At 37.5% G+C, this 16,144-nt stretch overlaps 1 protein-coding gene across 7 annotated transcripts; it reads right to left on the bottom strand.

The window, feature by feature from the left end:
* Window positions 1–6,867: 6,867 nt before the first annotated feature.
* On the bottom strand, window positions 6,868–15,865 carry ppm1k (protein phosphatase, Mg2+/Mn2+ dependent, 1K). 7 transcript variants are annotated; one of them, XM_037764913.1, is made up of 8 exons: window positions 15,705–15,865; window positions 13,409–13,933; window positions 13,140–13,240; window positions 12,966–13,019; window positions 10,068–10,233; window positions 9,389–9,533; window positions 8,755–8,889; window positions 6,868–7,090 (listed from the first exon to the last, which is right to left on the bottom strand). In XM_037764913.1, the coding sequence occupies exons 2-8, from the start codon at window positions 13,876–13,878 to the stop codon at window positions 6,959–6,961; spliced, it is 1,203 nt and encodes a 400-aa protein (XP_037620841.1). In that variant the 5' UTR covers window positions 13,879–13,933; window positions 15,705–15,865; the 3' UTR covers window positions 6,868–6,958. The 7 variants fall into 7 exon arrangements, with proteins under 7 accessions (XP_037620841.1, XP_037620835.1, XP_037620842.1 ...); XM_037764907.1 differs by having other exon boundaries at window positions 12,966–13,240; XM_037764914.1 differs by lacking the exon at window positions 12,966–13,019 and having other exon boundaries at window positions 15,705–15,864.
* Window positions 15,866–16,144: the final 279 nt, after the last annotated feature.

The raw sequence follows: 16,144 nt of genomic DNA, 5'->3' as shown, positions 1-16,144 counted from the left end.
AAATTGGTAAACATCACTAAATGATATCAGTCACTGATTCTACCTCGTCACACGTGGTCCACATTCATAAATGGTTCATTGTCGCATTCTCTGTACTCATTTATTCATCCTTTATTTATTTATTTTTTTGTTTGGTAGTTTAGTTGTGTAGTTATTAGTTCAATAAACATTTTATTTACAAAGAACTTGATATTGTGATTTGTGTGTATGAAACATCAAAGTCACTGCGCACCATGGCCAAGAACACCGAACCCTGAGATTATGAGGCTCAATTGATTAATTAAAAGTTTTCCCTCTTTTTCCAAAATTGGGTGGCATCCTAATTGAATTTAATGTTAAATTTTGTTACTTAAAATAAACTATTTTGAGGGATTTGAAGGTTTTTGACTTGAAACTATGCCATTTTACATCATTTTGGACATGACGATTTATTATTATTACTAAAAATAACGCACAAAACATTTAAAGACTAAATTGCTATAGTTAAGTAATTATTTTTTATTATAAACACATATGACAGCCTTCGTCTGAACATTTAATTCTTCTGGAAATGTTTTGTAAATTCAAGGATCATTTATTGTCATTCAATAAACTGAAATTCACAACTCGGTGTAATCAGTCCCTTTGTTGAATCCTTTACAAATCAAAATGAGTTCCAATGTGTGTTGCAGCAAAATACTGAAGGTTTAGTCCTACCATAATGAATCAGTGTCCTTGTCCTGGGAGTGAAGGTTGGTCTTGCACAGGGGTCGGCCACATGCAGCTCTTTAGCTCCTCTCCAGTGGCTCCCTGTGGATTTATAAATAAAATTAGTGGAAATGAATGACTGTTTTTTGTTTACATTTAAAATTGTATTTATCATTGTTGTGGGTCTATGGTACGACGGTACGACGGAGTATTAGGGCCACATTGAGGAAAAAAAATAAATTAGAGATTTCGAGAATAAAGTCATAATATTATGAGAATAAAGTCATTATATTATAAAGTAATAATTTTACACGTTATTTTCTTTTTTCCTTGTAAAGTTATGACTTTAATCTTATTATATTAAGACTTTTTTTCTCCTAAAGATATGACTCTATTCTTATAATATTACGACTTTTTTCTCGTAAAGTTATGACATTATTCTCGCAATATTATAACTTTTTTTTCTCGTTATATTATGACTTTATTCTGTAAATCTCAGATGTTTTTTCCCTCAATTGGGCCCTAATACTACGTAGGTAGCTACTGCCTCTTGGCCAGGTCATCATTGTAAATGAGAATTGGTTCTCAATTGATTTTACCTGGTTAAATAAAGGTCAAATAAAATAAATAAATAAAAGTTCATTTGCACTTTGGCCCTCACTGCATTAGACTTATATACTATATACTTAGACTATAAACTGTGTTACCTTCATCACAATGCTCAAATGTTTTGCGGCTCCAGACAGATTTTTTATTTTTTATTTTTGATAGTAAAGGTTGCTGACCCCTGGTCTTGCAGAAGCAGACGCCAGTCGTGATTTCTCCTGTGGGGTGGCTCGCCATCTTTGTTTCTCCAGCTTCAGGTGTGGAACTGCAAACACCAAACAATCCTCTCAATAAAACCTGACCTGTTGAACAACAGTGCAATATAAGTATAAATATCTTATTCTTAGCTACATATTTTGTAACAAAATGAAGTTCTTGAGGAGGACTAGGCCCTAAATGCAGGTTAATGGTCAATTTAAACTGAAACGCACCTAAAAATGGCGGCGGCGTTCACCTCAATATACTAACGAGGCTAAACTTGACCTTGTCTGTAGCATGTAGCTTCTCAATCCGCTTGTAGATAAAAAACACAAAATACACAACATAAAACTTATTCACGCTGTCTTAGCTTAACTACTTGCAATTTCGGCTCCACTTTCAGCTTGAAAAACAAGGCAATAACGCTAGCATGCTACGTTAGTTAATTGACATTACTCACCATATTCTTGTTCAAAACTCAACCAACAACAGAGTCCAGCAATGTGGACAAAAGGTGAACACAAATCCTCCAAAATGTAGAAAAAAAATCAAATGTACTCTCAAAATTTGCTTCTTTACTCTTGTTTTCATTCTCTCTCCTAACATATCGTGAGAGCTCACAATTTGGGAGTTACCTTCTAGACACGACCTACCGTTAATGTTATTTTAATTTGCTTACATGATCTTTATTATTTGTTTAACTGTTTATTTGTTTAAGGTCGTATTAAACTAGGTTACATTTTACCAAACTTCTGTCAGAGATTAAAGTAATCGGTCCTGTTCTGTACTGACGTAGACTGCTAAGCTACTTGTCCTTTGATAACAAAAAGTGTATGTTGCTGTTATTGATTACATTGTGCTTTACATAAACTAAATATAAAACAATAAGAAACAGCAGTCAACTCAGTTATTGTCTGGATTGTTTTAAAATCAATCTTGTTAAACCTGAAGTAGGCGAGATTGGATTTAAAAAAAGTTATTTTTATAAAAACGGTCGATATATCGTGACAGTAGCACACGAAACAGGTAACCTGAAAAAAATCATGTGCCACTGTGTCCTCCGGTGTCCTCCAGTACTCCTAACGGCATCTGTAAGACTTCACAGACCGGAGGAAAACAAGCAGTAAAAAATTATCTAAGGTCTGCTGTCCATCTGCTGTCAATGAGAGCCGGCTGTTAATCACTCACGAACTCCGACCAAACGGTCAAACTAGGCAACGCTGATCAAATATGAATCAATATTATGTTACGTTAATGCCTATTTCTCGCCTCAAATGTTTTCAGAATCATCTTGCAGTGCACGGTTTAGCTGTAAAATTAGAAAGTTTGTGATGCAGAAGTCTAGTTTTTTCTTAGAACACTTGAATTACAATATGCCGAAAGGTTATTATGGAATTTTTGCCCAATGAAGCCAAAAATATCCTGCCTACTGCCACTTAATTCTGCATCTTTTATTGTGACTTTTTTTTTTCTATCGGGCTAGCAATAATATGTCAGGTCACCTGTTGACATTTATTTAGTTGATACAATTTTTTTTTTAATAAAATAAGTGCACTGCAGATCTACTTAAGCAAACAGAGACAATGCAGATAACAGTTTTAAATAAATGTTCATTTGAATTCAGCAATTTTGTGTCTCATTTGTTATTTTATTTAATCGTAATTTTATCAGATAACAACATATCGGCCTCCCTGCTCGCTAAACATCCACATCAGCCATTGACAACCCATATCAGTCAACCACTACTTATAATATAACCCTTAAAATGAAGTACGTCCTATATGATAGAGGCTGCTCTTTGAGTCTGACCTGGTTCCACCTCCATGCAGGGTTCTTACACCTTTTCTAAAGTCAAATTCAAGCACTTTTCAAGCATTTTAAAGGTGCATTTTCAAGCTTTTCCATCACCTTACAGCTGTGGTAAATTACATATTTATATACAGTACATACACTCAGTGGCCAGTTTATTAGGTACACCTGTACAATCTAGTACAATCCAAGTGTTCTGCTATAAATTATACTTTTATCATGCCTATGTTCAGTTTTTTTTTTACACTGTCATAGAGGTGTTAATTCAATTACTCTATATGTTTAGCAATGAAGTCAGTGGTGGGGTAGAGCGGACATCTATCCTGCCCCCCTCATCATGTATATAAATACGGAGGACAAAGTAATAGAAACACCTCTCAATATATTACAGTATATATAATAAGAGAAATAGGAGGAAAATGTTGTCAAAAATCTAAATGTTTATCAATTTACCCTCACTGGTTGCACTTAATTGCTTAAGTATTGTTCTGAATGCAGGCCATTCCCGTGAAGTATTTTCAAAGTGTAGTACTGCTACTTGTACTTAAGTAAAAGATTTGAATACTTTTTCAATCACTGGATATTGGTGTCTTCCTCCATATCCACTGTCCGTCAGACCAATTATCCGTAAAGACATTTATGGCTATAAAAGTGTCAAATATGAAACATTTCTTGTATATTTCTATAGATGAAATGGACCAGAAGGTAGACGTGTTGATTATTTTTTATGTTTAGTTTTTAATTGCAGTGTCACAAGCCATTCAGACCAAGAATACTAACAGAGTGTTGCTGAAACAGTCACATTTAGGTCCCAGATACAGGTCCACGGTTACAATGATTGTATTTGAAAGGCAGTGAAACAAAATACAGTAAATATAAACTGAGCACACTGTGATGGATAACTTTAAAGACGAGGAGGTTTGTGAGGAGGACGTGTTGATTATAAAGACAAAGTCCTTATAATGTGAATGATCGGGAAAAAAAACATTTATTTACAAAACATCTATAAATGGAGCTCAAGGAAAAACTTATGGCTACACAACATTTGCAAATCTCACACACAGAACAATGATGATAAATATGAAGTGTTGCATTTCTCTAGCTTTAACAACCACAAAACAAAAGATCGACAAAAACAGTACAGTCGATCTAATGGTTTAAGTCTGCCTTACACAGGAAATGTATCCACTCACATGAGGTCAGCCAAGACAACTCACAGTATATATAACTTAATAACTCCTACACCCCGAAGGGTTTGATTGATATTTTCTTATTCATGGAGGGCATTTAAGCAAACATTCACATTGTCAAACATGGTTCTTAGCTGAACATTTCTTTAGTGTTGCATTAAGTGTGCTTTGATCTTTCTGAGTGACACATAAACGGTGTAAATGAGGAATTATTGACTGTAAATGAGTTACAACCAAAATGATGCAGCTTTACACAATACAAGCACTCATAAGCAAAGTCCTGCGTCTGTGAAATATTCTGATATGAGAATCTCTTTAGACGAGTTATTGTGTAAATGAGAACTAGCAGTTTTCCAGATGTACATAAATAGAATTATTTACAAAACATAAACTGTACATTCCTGTACCCTGAGCACTTCTTAGTGCCCTTACACAACCGGTCTCAAATCAGTACAGATATTAACACTTATACAAGCTGAAGCAATGTTTACATTGCAAGAAACATGAATATCTTAACGCAGCCACTCAAATGCCGTTCATATAAATAGCATTAAGCAACTCCATTCACACTAGTTCACTAGATCACACACCATTCAGGGTTCATTTCTCCCAAACCATCTAGACTGTGCAATTGGGCATAATCAATGCTTTTGGTACTTTAGTAAGTATTAGAAATACTAACAAAACAATACATGTTAAGCATTGTTTATGGGGAAGTTTAGAAAAGCAATACTCGGATGCTTTGACCCAAAACACGAACAGGAAACTCCAGAATTGACACACAGTCATCAAGACCTACTCCCTGACTTATTTTGGTCATGATGCTTGTATTCGCGTTGCTTCAGAAGTTGTGATGTTTATATGTACACTTTAGTAGATTTTGTATTCTCATACAAGGATTCAATTAATTCCAATCAATTGACAAATGAATGCGGTTCAATTATTGTATTTTCCACACTCTTGTCTATGCATGTAGTCCTACCCTTAAAGGGATAGTTCAGGTGTTTTGAAGTGGGGTTGTATAAGGTCCTTATCCATAGTAGGTGTATTACTTACAGTAGATGGCGGTCGTCACGCTGCCAGCATTGAGAAACAGACTGAAGCACCGGAGCAAAGCAATATACTGATGTGGACGTGGACAGCACAAAAACATAGTTTAGCCACCTAAAAGAAAGGCTCACCTAAAAAAATGTATATCCGTTTAAGTGTACGCTATATTTAAAATATTTTCCGATGGCGAACTGAACAGAAAGTGAAACGTATCTACAATATACTGTTTTTTTCAGGCTTTGAAGAGAGCATAGATAAGTTTCACTTTCAGCTCAGTTCCGGCGAGATAAAGCGGTGAAAATATTGTAATATAGGTGAGCCTTTCTTTTAGGTGGCTAAAATAAGTTTTTCTGTTGTCCCAGTCCACAGTTCTGTATTACTTTGCTCCGGTGCCGGTACTCCTGTCTGTTTCTCCAAGCTGGGAGTGTGCCAACCATCATCTACTGTAGGTAATACACTGACTATGGATAAGTACCTCATAAGACTCCACTTCAGAACACCCAAACTATCCTTTTAACACTGACAAACGGAGAGACTGCAGGCTTCAAACAACTTGTAAATTCTAGATGCACTCTTTTCGAAATTGCAACTTATCCACGTGAAGTTAACCATGGAAATAAAAAAGTGCAAACTGGGCATTACAGCTAAATAGATAAAAAAAAATGTCTGAATGGCAGACAGTCATGAACACTAGGCTTAAAATCTTACCTAATGTAAGAGACAAGTGACAGCTTTCATGTCATCATGAACTCCTATCTGTAGGGCTGTACCGAATGTCTTTTCTTTCCATTCGAAGTTTCTATTGGTTTTTGAATGAAGCTTTGAATGTCCTGAACTCGTGATATTTTCTAATATTTTCTCAACCCACACATCACTACTACGCAGCCACCACTAGTCTAATTCTACAAATAGTATAATATTAATAATATAAGTGTAGCCTGATCTTACTCTGCAACTGTGCAGAAACACCAATATTAAAGATTAAACAGAAAAAATAAACATGCCAAAAACAGAAAGAAAAAATAAAAGCTGTGCAGCATTTGAATGTTGATTTATAATTTGAATGTCAACGTTACGAATGAAGCTTCGAGCTATTCGGTACAGCGCTACCTGTCTGCCATTCAAACGCCTCTCAGATTTTAGCACCTACAGTATAAGGTCATTGGCTTGCTAGTAGATAAAACCTGTTATAAAGAGGATTCATTTAGTGCGCATCATGAATTCACAGCCCCTTACTTCACAGAGGCTAATAAATATCATGCTACTCTAAATAAGATGTTGTAACCCTTAGGTAATATTGTTTGGGCAAACCACTTTCTACTCTTTATAATGTTTCCACATGGGCACTATTGTTCGATTGTATTGCACAAATTTATTAGGTCCACAGACCACAATCTTTCCGTCCACCGTCCTGCTGACTACGCCCAGCGACCGCTGGACACAACACTTCTGCTGAAGGAGAAACTTTGGTCCGAGCCCTTGTGCTTTCCCCAAGCGCCGAAGGGAACCACGATAACTGTGCTGTTGTCCTCTGAGCCATATTGAAGAGCCTGAGAGAAAAGAGGAACATAATAATTCAAAAAACATAAACATATGCATTAAAAGGTCTGCTTACTGGCTGTTTGGACACTTGGAACAATTGTGTTAGACCTAAGGTGACCTGGTGCTCCAGGACCATATTGCATCGATCTCTACTAGACTGTTTTTCTATATTTATGAAGGCTTATTTCCTTTTAAGTCAAGGTACACTGAAACCATCCAGGCTTTGGCAGGTGTATACATTTTTTTCCCAGCATTTAGAGTTGGGCTGATTTCCAGTTTTGCCGGTCCGGTCCGGTGTACAAGTTTACACTGGTTTGATTTTACGCAAACCGGCTGAATCTGCATTTGTCATTATGACACTTTCTGTCAAATTAAAAAGTAGTCTACATCAGCAACCTGTGCTGACGGCATCACGGCACTAAATCCAGCTTGTATTGCATTAGTAACAAGTAATATGACAAAGTGATTAACATTAACATTATTTTTGTTTATAAACGGCCTAACGGAGGCTGAGCCGAGGCCGGCAACATGACGAGATCAAATTTCAGTAAGGGTGGGAGGTGGGAAGAGACGCACGGCGCATGTTGTGTAGAAAATTCATGTGTTTTTGTAGTGACGAGACGATACGGCTTTCCGCCAGCCAGTGTATTGCAACGTTAGCGTAATGTAGCAGTGTAGTGTGTGTACAGTTAAGGCTATTTGTCTGTGAATAAATGCTACAACTCCTCAAGACGTAAGTTCCCGTGTCTTGAACCTGCTGATTAAAGTGATAGGACTCACCAAAGCTTTGGCAACTTTGGCCCAGGCTCACTGAAGGTGGGTTGACCTTTAAGGTGGACCAGCTATTCTCATTTTTGTGACAAGCCACTCCTCTGAGTTTTGATGGAGTCAAGTGTGACACCTGGTGGTAAAATCCGGTACACCAGTCCGGTGTTTCAAACCGGTTTGAAAATGTTTACACCGGCCCAACTCTACTAGCAATACATATATTTGTAACATCAACAGTTAGAAAATAGAAGAAAGAAATAGAAGAAAAAACTCATTATTTTTAAACAGCTTGTTGCCACCGCATTCAGAGTCTGTGATGGTTCAACTTTTTAAAAGTGCTGCCTCGGCTCGCTGTGTAACCATGGAAACCACAGAAACCACAGTGAGGGAAACGATACAAGAGTTGATTTTACTGGTGGCAACCGCCCACTGTCTGAAAGCACCTTTATCCTTTAAGGAACAAAATCATAGAGATGATACTTGAGATGATATAATGAGTGGTAGGTATTCATACGATAGAGAGCAGAGTGCTTGTACACAATAATACCTATTGGAAATTTCCAAACAGGAGATAAAGAAAAGTATTTTCTGAAAGACTTTCAACAGTGTACATGGTAGAAGTTAATCTCTCCATAAAATGATGAGTGTGACAAAAGGCTAATCCACGTGGACAGTTTTGGGATTTTGATTGTCTGTCTAGCAAAACATGTAAGCATTCATTCCAATAAAGTTGTCTATCTCAAACTCAAAGATGCCTGCCAATAAATAACCTCCTTATGCACTGGGCCTGCCATGAAACCACGGCAAATTCAAATCATTCATTCAAATCACAAAGCTATCCTACTTTACATACAGTGTGTGGTTTCACTATGGGCATGTTAAAAGCCAAGTATGAATATCTTACCTGGTCAGATATTCTCTGAGCTGCCTCCTTGGGGTCGTGGCACTGGTTGATGACATTACAGATCTCCTGACTGTTCATAATGAAGTTAATGCCGTCTGTGGTCAGCGCCAGGAACGAGTCATGGGCGTGGTGCAACTGAGGAAAGGGCAAGAAATATTTAGAAACACTTCTAACTATAGTCCTGTCAAGTAGCACTGAATTATTAATGTAATTTATAAGGGATAATAAATATAACAAAACCTTAAAGGGGAAACTACGTTGATGCTAAAGCAGAGAACAAAAATAAAATTCTTAAATAATACCTAATTATACTGTAATCTGTAGACAGATTTACAAGTTGAGGCAGAAGTGAAAATGTGCATTGGTGGTTATTCAGGTTGGCAGATAGGAGAACATCATCACATTTAATGATTTAGTTAAAGGTCAAATGTGCACAGAAATGTCAAAAGACGCAAATTGTAATAATTGCACTGTGCACATTTTTACTACAAGTCTGTGTTTGCATTATGCTGTTGTATATACTTGATTAACAATAAAAACATTCTATGCACTTTGTGTTGAGGAGCTGAATTACTTACCCAGTGGACAAATGTGAAATATTATCCAAAGTTTTTATAAACTTCAATAAACCTACCGAGATTCTCTTGGTTTCAGGCTCAGCAATGACCCCCGTCTTCTTCAGGTCAAAGTCTCCGATGCTGCGCGTCATGGCCAACCTGCCGTTGACATTTGACTGTCCCAGACTATTCCAGGTGATAAAACCCCCACTTTTCCTTATCCTTGAGGCAGGTGCAGAGGGAGAGAGGTATACAAAGAATTACTTCAATTGATAGAGAAAGAGTGAGAGAGAGATCATGTGAGGCAATGCGTTGCTACCTCTGGCATGATAATCTTAATAATATCCTGTAGTGTGATGCTCCATCATTTTTAAATCTTGTAGTGTGTGCATGTTTGAGATTCGAGAGAAGAATATCTGTGGAGATTCTCCTTAAGTGTGTGATGCAACCTGATTTAAAAATCAGGTTTTTTATGTCAGGATTTTAAAACTCTTATAGTCTGAGCCCAGCTTTAAAAGCCCTGCACTTCCACACAGGTGTTTTCATTCATTCTGGCTGATGACAGTTTTGCTCAGGTTTAAATTGGGTGACACTATTCTGGGAATTATGGGAGCTAATAATAAGAACCATAAAGATGTAAGCTGTTCCAACAAGCAAAACAAATCTTCAGGAACCATTATGTTTCAAACCACTATCTCCCGCTGATGTTCTTTGCCTAAACTGACAAACGTGGCATTATCAACATAATCTTTGTACCTCTCTTTCTCATCCTTCCTCTCAGGAGTGTGGTCGACAGTGAGTTTAAGGGCCTTGCCCTTGCGGCACATCATGGCGCGACTATCACCCACACTGCCCACCACCAGCTCGATGCCGTCCCTCAGCAGGGCCACAGTGGAGGTGGTTCCTGCGTTCACCCCGGGTACTATAGAGACATAAAAGGAGACATTAGAGGTGGAACGTGCCATAAAAAGGTCCACACAAAAAGTCACTGTTCACATTGTTCACAACAACCACATGGTGTATCACACACTCTCACATCCACACATTAAAACATTAACACATGGGTGGGAAGTCATATAGTGGACTTACAGGAAACTAGAGATTACACAGTAAACAATAGAGGAGGCAGTCACACATGCAACTGTTTCAGCAAAAGAGTTGAGGTTCAGACAGCAAATTTTACAGCAGAGTTAAGTTTAAGGCTGAAACTAAATATAATCAATGTTAACTAACAACACTTATCAGTGTCCAGTACTGATCTTAATCTTCAAAAAACACACACTCATATAAAAAGAAAACTACTAATTTTTCTTAATACTTCCTAAGAGGGACAGTTTGTTTTATTTCTATATTTTGCATGCATTTATCTAGAGTTACAAATGTGGAAAAATTCACCACTAATCTGTCATGATATCAAATATAATGACTTGGTACTTGGTGATGGTAATTTGTAACAATTTATATTAATTCGGGCAAACAGTAAATTGTCACTTTAACTTAGTTCCAGCCTACTTTATGTGTCTGGAGAACATTTAACTACACATACACACTAAACTTTAGTTCCTTATGGTCTGACAAATCTGATAAAGCAGCATCAAATGTCATTTTATGGATTTATCGGCTGACATTTGTAAACCTGCATTAGACCTTTATCTCTCCAAAGAGATAAATAAGATTTTAAATGTGTTTTTTAAGCCTAATCTGCATTTTAAACATGCTGCATCTCATGGACTAGACCTGTCACTGACAACATACATCTCATACAACTGGTCAAACTGAAGCACTGTCTCACAAGAAGCTTTGCATACACTTGGTGAGAGAAGACAAGAAAAGGAAGAGAGAGAGAGAGAGAGCGGAGTGAGAGAAAGATAGGGAACCTTCCAGTAGTCCAGGATTTAGGACCCGCTGGACTCTCCATCAATATCTAGCCTCTCGTCATCCACATTGGTGCCAAGGGCCTCCAGCTCTTAGCTGGGTCAGCAGCTGCCGTAGATAACATGCACACACACAGGCATATTGGGACATTTCACACAGCGTGGCCGATGTAGGGCCACATTACAGGTATACTAGCTTTTATATCAACAGATAACCTTAATCAGACATAATGCCGCTTGAGAAAAGTCAAGCTAATTTGAAAAGTTTCTATACGACAAGGGCAAACATGTAGACCACAATTTATTGAGAGAAACGTTTTGCATTCATTTGTTTGAGTGGTGCTCAAATTACCCATAAAATCAATGCTCATGCTAAACAATATACTTTGCAGATTGACAAAATATCAACAGCTGGGTGACAAATTAAAGGAAATACACAACATTAAGTGTCTTTATAAAGTGTTGGACCACCACAAGACTTTACAGCTTCAGCATTGGCATAAACTCTACAAGACCTCTACTGAAAGATGTGTAGGTCATTCTTTAAAAGATAGTCCCTCATTTGGGGTTTCTGATGGTGGTGGAGCACACTGTCTAACACGCCAATGAACAATCTTCCACCAGTGTTTAACTGGGTTGAGATCTGGTGACTGTGAAAACCGTAGCATAGGATTCACATCATTTTTCTAATCATCAAAAACCATTCAGTGACCCCTCATGCCCTCTCACGGAAAGATCCACATTCGTTACGTTTATCCACACCATAGACAGCGTATAAAGATCGACAACATGACAGCTCCCCAAAAGTGAAGCCAAAACATCTCGATTGCCCCCTGGTGGCTGGCTGCAGTATAGGTCATAAACCCCGCCTTCATGTTAGCGGATGGAACATGGGTAAACTTTAAAGTCAAAGTACACGTCAAATAAATTTTTCCCAAAGATGATTTCTGTAATTTTAGGTATTTCTCATCACGCTAATGTAGGGCTGGGCAATATATTGATATTATATCGATATTGTGATATGAAACAAGATATTGTAATATAGCATAAATGTTGTCTTTTCCTGGTTTTAAAGGCGTACCAGACTGTTTTATCTGCTCTATTAGTTGCCTTTACCCACTTAGCCATTATATCTCCATTACTGATGATTATTTATCAAGAAATCTCATTGTGTAAATATCAATAGTCAACCTTATATCATCGCAATATTGATAGAGGTATTTGATAAAAATTATTGTGATATTTGAATTTCTCCATATTGCACAGCCCTACGCTAATGTACGTTCAATTGTTAATTTTTCTGATAAGTTTGGTTTTAATGAGTTATTTGACGCAATAAAAAGAGGGCGAGACTTCATAATTGACAGCTGCTTTGAGTGAAGTAGTCGAGGAGGGGAAATGTATGTGAAGTAGGAACGCACTAACATAGCAGCTAGGTGGCTCTCTCGCTAACAAGCGAGATATCGATACCGTGGCTCCAGTTCCCCGATCACTACTGCCCAGACTCTGACTCCAAATGACGTCAAAATCTCAAGATGGCAGCTCCTGTATTGAGGATATTTTGGCTTCACTTTTGTACAGTGGGAGGAAGTGGAGACGTGTCGTCCATCTATATATACAGTCTATGATCCACACTAAGGTTTACTCAGGTTTTTCCTTTAATTTGTTGCCTTTCTGTATGTGTAGATGAGTAATGAAGCAGTGAAGCACTAGTGTTTGCTCTACTATTAGCTGTTATTGTTCCATCGGTTATTAAGTAACTTTGGGTTAAATGACAGACCTCTAACCAAAAGTGCTTGGGTCAAGTCAGTTGGGATATCCAAGGCTTCAAAGCCTAAGTAGGATAAGTAAGTTAGGTTTTGAAGAGAGAAGAAAAAAGTGTCATTACATAAATACATGTATGTGTATATATACACACAGTATATCTGTCTACATGTAACATGAAAGAACCTACCATTTGGAGAGAAGTGGAAGTGCCTTGCAAGAGCTTTGTCTATTTCAAGGAAGGCCTTCGTTAAAACTACTTCCAGATTGGACTCCTCTGCCACAAGGTCCCTGAAACAACAACCAAAAGACTACATTGATCAGAATATCAGCAACAAAAAGTGTTTTTTGCTATCATCTAACAATTTCAGACATTCAAACTGTTAATCAGTCAATTCAATTCCTGTGACAATGACTAGTATATAAATGTGATAACAGAATATTTAATGAATTTCTTACTTGATGAATTTTTCCATGTATTTTTCACAAAAGTCAGCCGCTTCTGGGCCGCCGTGCCCATCAAACACAGCAAAGTAGAGGATGCTGTCAGTCATTTGGGAGACCTGGAAGCGGTCTTCATTCCCTTTGCGTTGACCGATGAGTGAGGCACAGCCTACTTTCGATAAGCTGACTTTGGGAATGGGCTTGCCGTAGCGAATGCTGGAAGGCAGCAGAATGGGCTCATCAATACGATTGTCCCAGATGCCAAATGAATCCCAAGTAGTTGGGCGGCCACTGCTGTCTGCATCAAAGCGTGTGTTGCTGTGACGTTTTTCTGAAGGGCTGTAAAGATGTCTCCGGAAGAATGTGAACTGGAGGTGGCTGTCCTTCTGGAATGAAAGTGGGACTAGGGCCGTCTGTAAAAGACCATTACGTCCCACGTGAGGACCACTGCACCTTGCCAGGCGCGCGAGACAGACTGCTGACATCACACTGACAGCACAAAAACTGGGAAAGCACTGGATGCAGAGGTAGAGAGATCTGCTGGTTGAGCAACGAAGAAAAAACGGTTAGACTGGACGCAGAATTTTAATGAACATTACAAAAAACGTTGTTTGTTCAGGAGGGCCCCACAGTACCAGAATGTCTAAAATGTTGCAGCTATTGACACCAACACTGTGTTATTTGTTTTAAAGGTCTTTTTAAACTAGAAATCCTTAAGTAAATGCAAACAATAGGAACAGGTTTATGATGCAAACCCTTTACTTGTTTACAACAGGTGTTTAAAACAGTGACCTAGTTAAGAAAGGCTAGTGGGGCGAGAAAGGAATGTGAGCTGGAAGGGTTAGATGATTGACAGAAAAGAAGACATTTACATTTGTTTTTTTGCACCTTACTGATAATTTCCATTGTTTGTATTTTGTTTATTTGAAACTCTTTCCCACTTTGAAATACAACTGCTGCACAACAATTTTCCTTGGGATAAATACAGTTTTATCTTATTAGGATTTGTGGCTTTTCTTTGTCAAATATTTATTTATGTTCTTTGTCCCTGGGAAATTGTTAAAGACAGTATCACTAGTTTTTTTTACTTCTGACAAATTACACAATTAATGGGGAAACTATCAGAAGATTGATAATAAAAATTAAATTAAAGCAGTTAGCTGCAGCCCCATAGGTCTTGAGTTCAAATCTGACCCCAAATAACCTTATTACACATGTAGATAGATAGATAGATAGATAGTAACTTTATTGATCCCGAGGGAAATTCAAGTTTCCAGCATCACATTGGAGTAACATGTTAGTAAAAAGGCAGTAAAAAAAGTTAGTAGTGCAAAGTACAAAGTACAAAAACAATATACCAAATATAAAAATACAAGGAGATGAAGAAAACTGTTAAAACTGAATATAGTGCAGGGTAACAGCTGTGATACACCACTATTAAAAAGTGAATATAGTGCAGAAGAGACTGTTAAAAATGAGTATAGTGCATTTATGCACTATACTAATTTTTTTTTTTGTGCATATTATCTGTCCTCCTAATGATGGAAAATAAGCACTTTGTGTTAGTCAACTGATCTAAGGCTGCAATTAAAGATTATTATCATTGTTGATTAATCTAAATAAATCATATTATTATGATGAAATCAACTGTTTTATTAATGCGTTGCAAACATTTGCTGATGTTTACATAACATTTGAACACAATAAGTAAATATTAATAACACATACGATCAATACAAGATAATACAAGACCTTCTTATCCCACAAGACTCACAAACATGTAGCAGCAGTTACATCCAGATACATACTATACAGCCTAGCTTTTATTTTTAGCTTGTTTTTATTTTCTAATCTTCAATATTTTTATGACTGTTTTAATTATGTCTTAATGTTCTATTGCACTTTGCAGCAATGTTCTTGAATGTTTATGTAAAGCACTTTGAATTGCTGAAATGTGCTATACATATGAAGCTGCCTTGCATTTTAGGTTACATGAATGATGCAACTCTCTACAGTCATTAAGCTGCTTGAGCTAACAATACACAGATATCCCTCTAATGTAAACACATGTGGTGTTTCAGTAAGACTAGTGTTACTTCAATAATCATTAATAGCACATACTTATTGCAGTTATGATAAAAACAAACAGGACAAAGGACACAGTTAGGAGCTTTAGGTTTTGGCGGCGTTAGCATCGATTAGCTCGATGGCTATCTTTAGCTAGGTGGCTAGCTAACATTAGCTAGCAGTTGTCCAACATTATCGAGACTATTCCTTCTACCTTTCAGTGGTGTGTTGACTTAAACCATACCTTTGACGTCTTAGGTGTATTAATACGCTTTAATCCTCTGCTGGTTTCTTGAACTCGCTTAGTAACTGAATTAACCCACCCACCGTCACCGTCCTCGTCCTCGTCCTCGTCCTCGTCCTACTGTTGTGGATCCTCAATGTTATCAAACACGGCCTGTGATGTGAGACCGCGAACCAATCAGAAGCCGAGAAACAGTTACGCCCACATTACGCCCCACGCAGAGCGCAGGTGATTGGTCGACGAAGCCGTGATTGACAGCTGTATGCACCAATCCGTGATCGGAACATTTTAGCATTCCGCAGCCAGTCAGACAAGCTTTTCATTTCTATTACATAAGTCCCATAAGTCATTTGAGACCTGAATGTTTACCCTATTCCTCCTTTACTTACCAAAATGGCCTCATGTAACACACTTTTGATTACTAATGTGTAATTCATTTA

Source organism: Sebastes umbrosus, chromosome 3, assembly GCF_015220745.1.
Source record: "Sebastes umbrosus isolate fSebUmb1 chromosome 3, fSebUmb1.pri, whole genome shotgun sequence".
Taxonomy (NCBI): domain Eukaryota; kingdom Metazoa; phylum Chordata; class Actinopteri; order Perciformes; family Sebastidae; genus Sebastes; species Sebastes umbrosus.
The sequence above is the reverse complement of the archived record's forward strand: the minus strand, read 5'-3'. Positions and strand labels throughout refer to the sequence as shown.

Bases quoted from the DNA above. Each gene is read 5' to 3' on its own strand.
- ppm1k (XM_037764907.1), bottom strand. From the start codon at position 13,878: ATGTCAGCAGTCTGTCTCGCGCGCCTGGCAAGGTGCAGTGGTCCTCAC. The intron at 8,890-9,388 runs GTAGGTTTATTG...CCCTTTCCTCAG, and splicing joins CTGAAACCAAGAGAATCTCG to TTGCACCACGCCCATGACTC. The intron at 7,091-8,754 runs GTAAGATATTCA...CTTTTCTCTCAG, and splicing joins CTCAGAGAATATCTGACCAG to GCTCTTCAATATGGCTCAGA.